The sequence below is a fragment of the Penaeus monodon genome, chromosome 19 (assembly GCF_015228065.2).
Source record: "Penaeus monodon isolate SGIC_2016 chromosome 19, NSTDA_Pmon_1, whole genome shotgun sequence".
In the NCBI taxonomy this organism is placed as follows: Eukaryota; Metazoa; Arthropoda; class Malacostraca; order Decapoda; family Penaeidae; genus Penaeus; species Penaeus monodon.
Window position 1 is genome coordinate 32,827,080 of NC_051404.1, and position 478 is coordinate 32,827,557.

Consider the following 478-nt stretch of genomic DNA (forward strand, 5'->3'; position numbering starts at 1 on the left):
TCTGGAGACAAATCCGGACAAGTTGAGGACTCACCTTTCCTAGGCTTATCTGTTGACAGTTCGGATCCGTGCTCGCTGGCTTCGTCTTCGGCTGGCTCGGGCGAAGGTGGCGTGTCCTTGACGGAAATCTTGTGGCACACCTCGAACGCCTGGCCGACTGTTCTCACTATTCTCATGGCCTGACTCTGCAACGGAAACGGACGCGTTAGGTGGCTGCTGCGTGCCTGCCATAGCTTCTAAGCCGAGAACGGGTGCGGTCGGACTCACCTGTTGCAACTGCGGCTATGGCTTAAGGTATGGTTAGACTGCACGAATACTTCCCTCCCTTCCACCTGGGCCAAGTGGATGGATCAGAAAATAGGGTCCGTCGCCAGCCCCGAGCGTCTCGCATGACTCCACCTGAAGAACTTACCTTCCCTCCAGCTGACAGATCCACCTGTTCCGAGTCACCTTCCGCCAGCGCGAGACGCACACCTGT

The 478-nt window shown here is 57.3% G+C and overlaps 1 protein-coding gene across 1 annotated transcript in view; it reads right to left on the reverse strand.

The window, feature by feature from the left end:
• Window positions 1–478, reverse strand: part of LOC119585394 (proline-rich protein 36-like) — a gene marked incomplete in the record, with an annotated part of 46,402 nt that overhangs the window by 6,484 nt on the left and 39,440 nt on the right. The window contains 1 exon segment of the mRNA XM_037934057.1: window positions 35–185. Coding sequence (XP_037789985.1) covers window positions 35–185 — 151 coding nt within the window.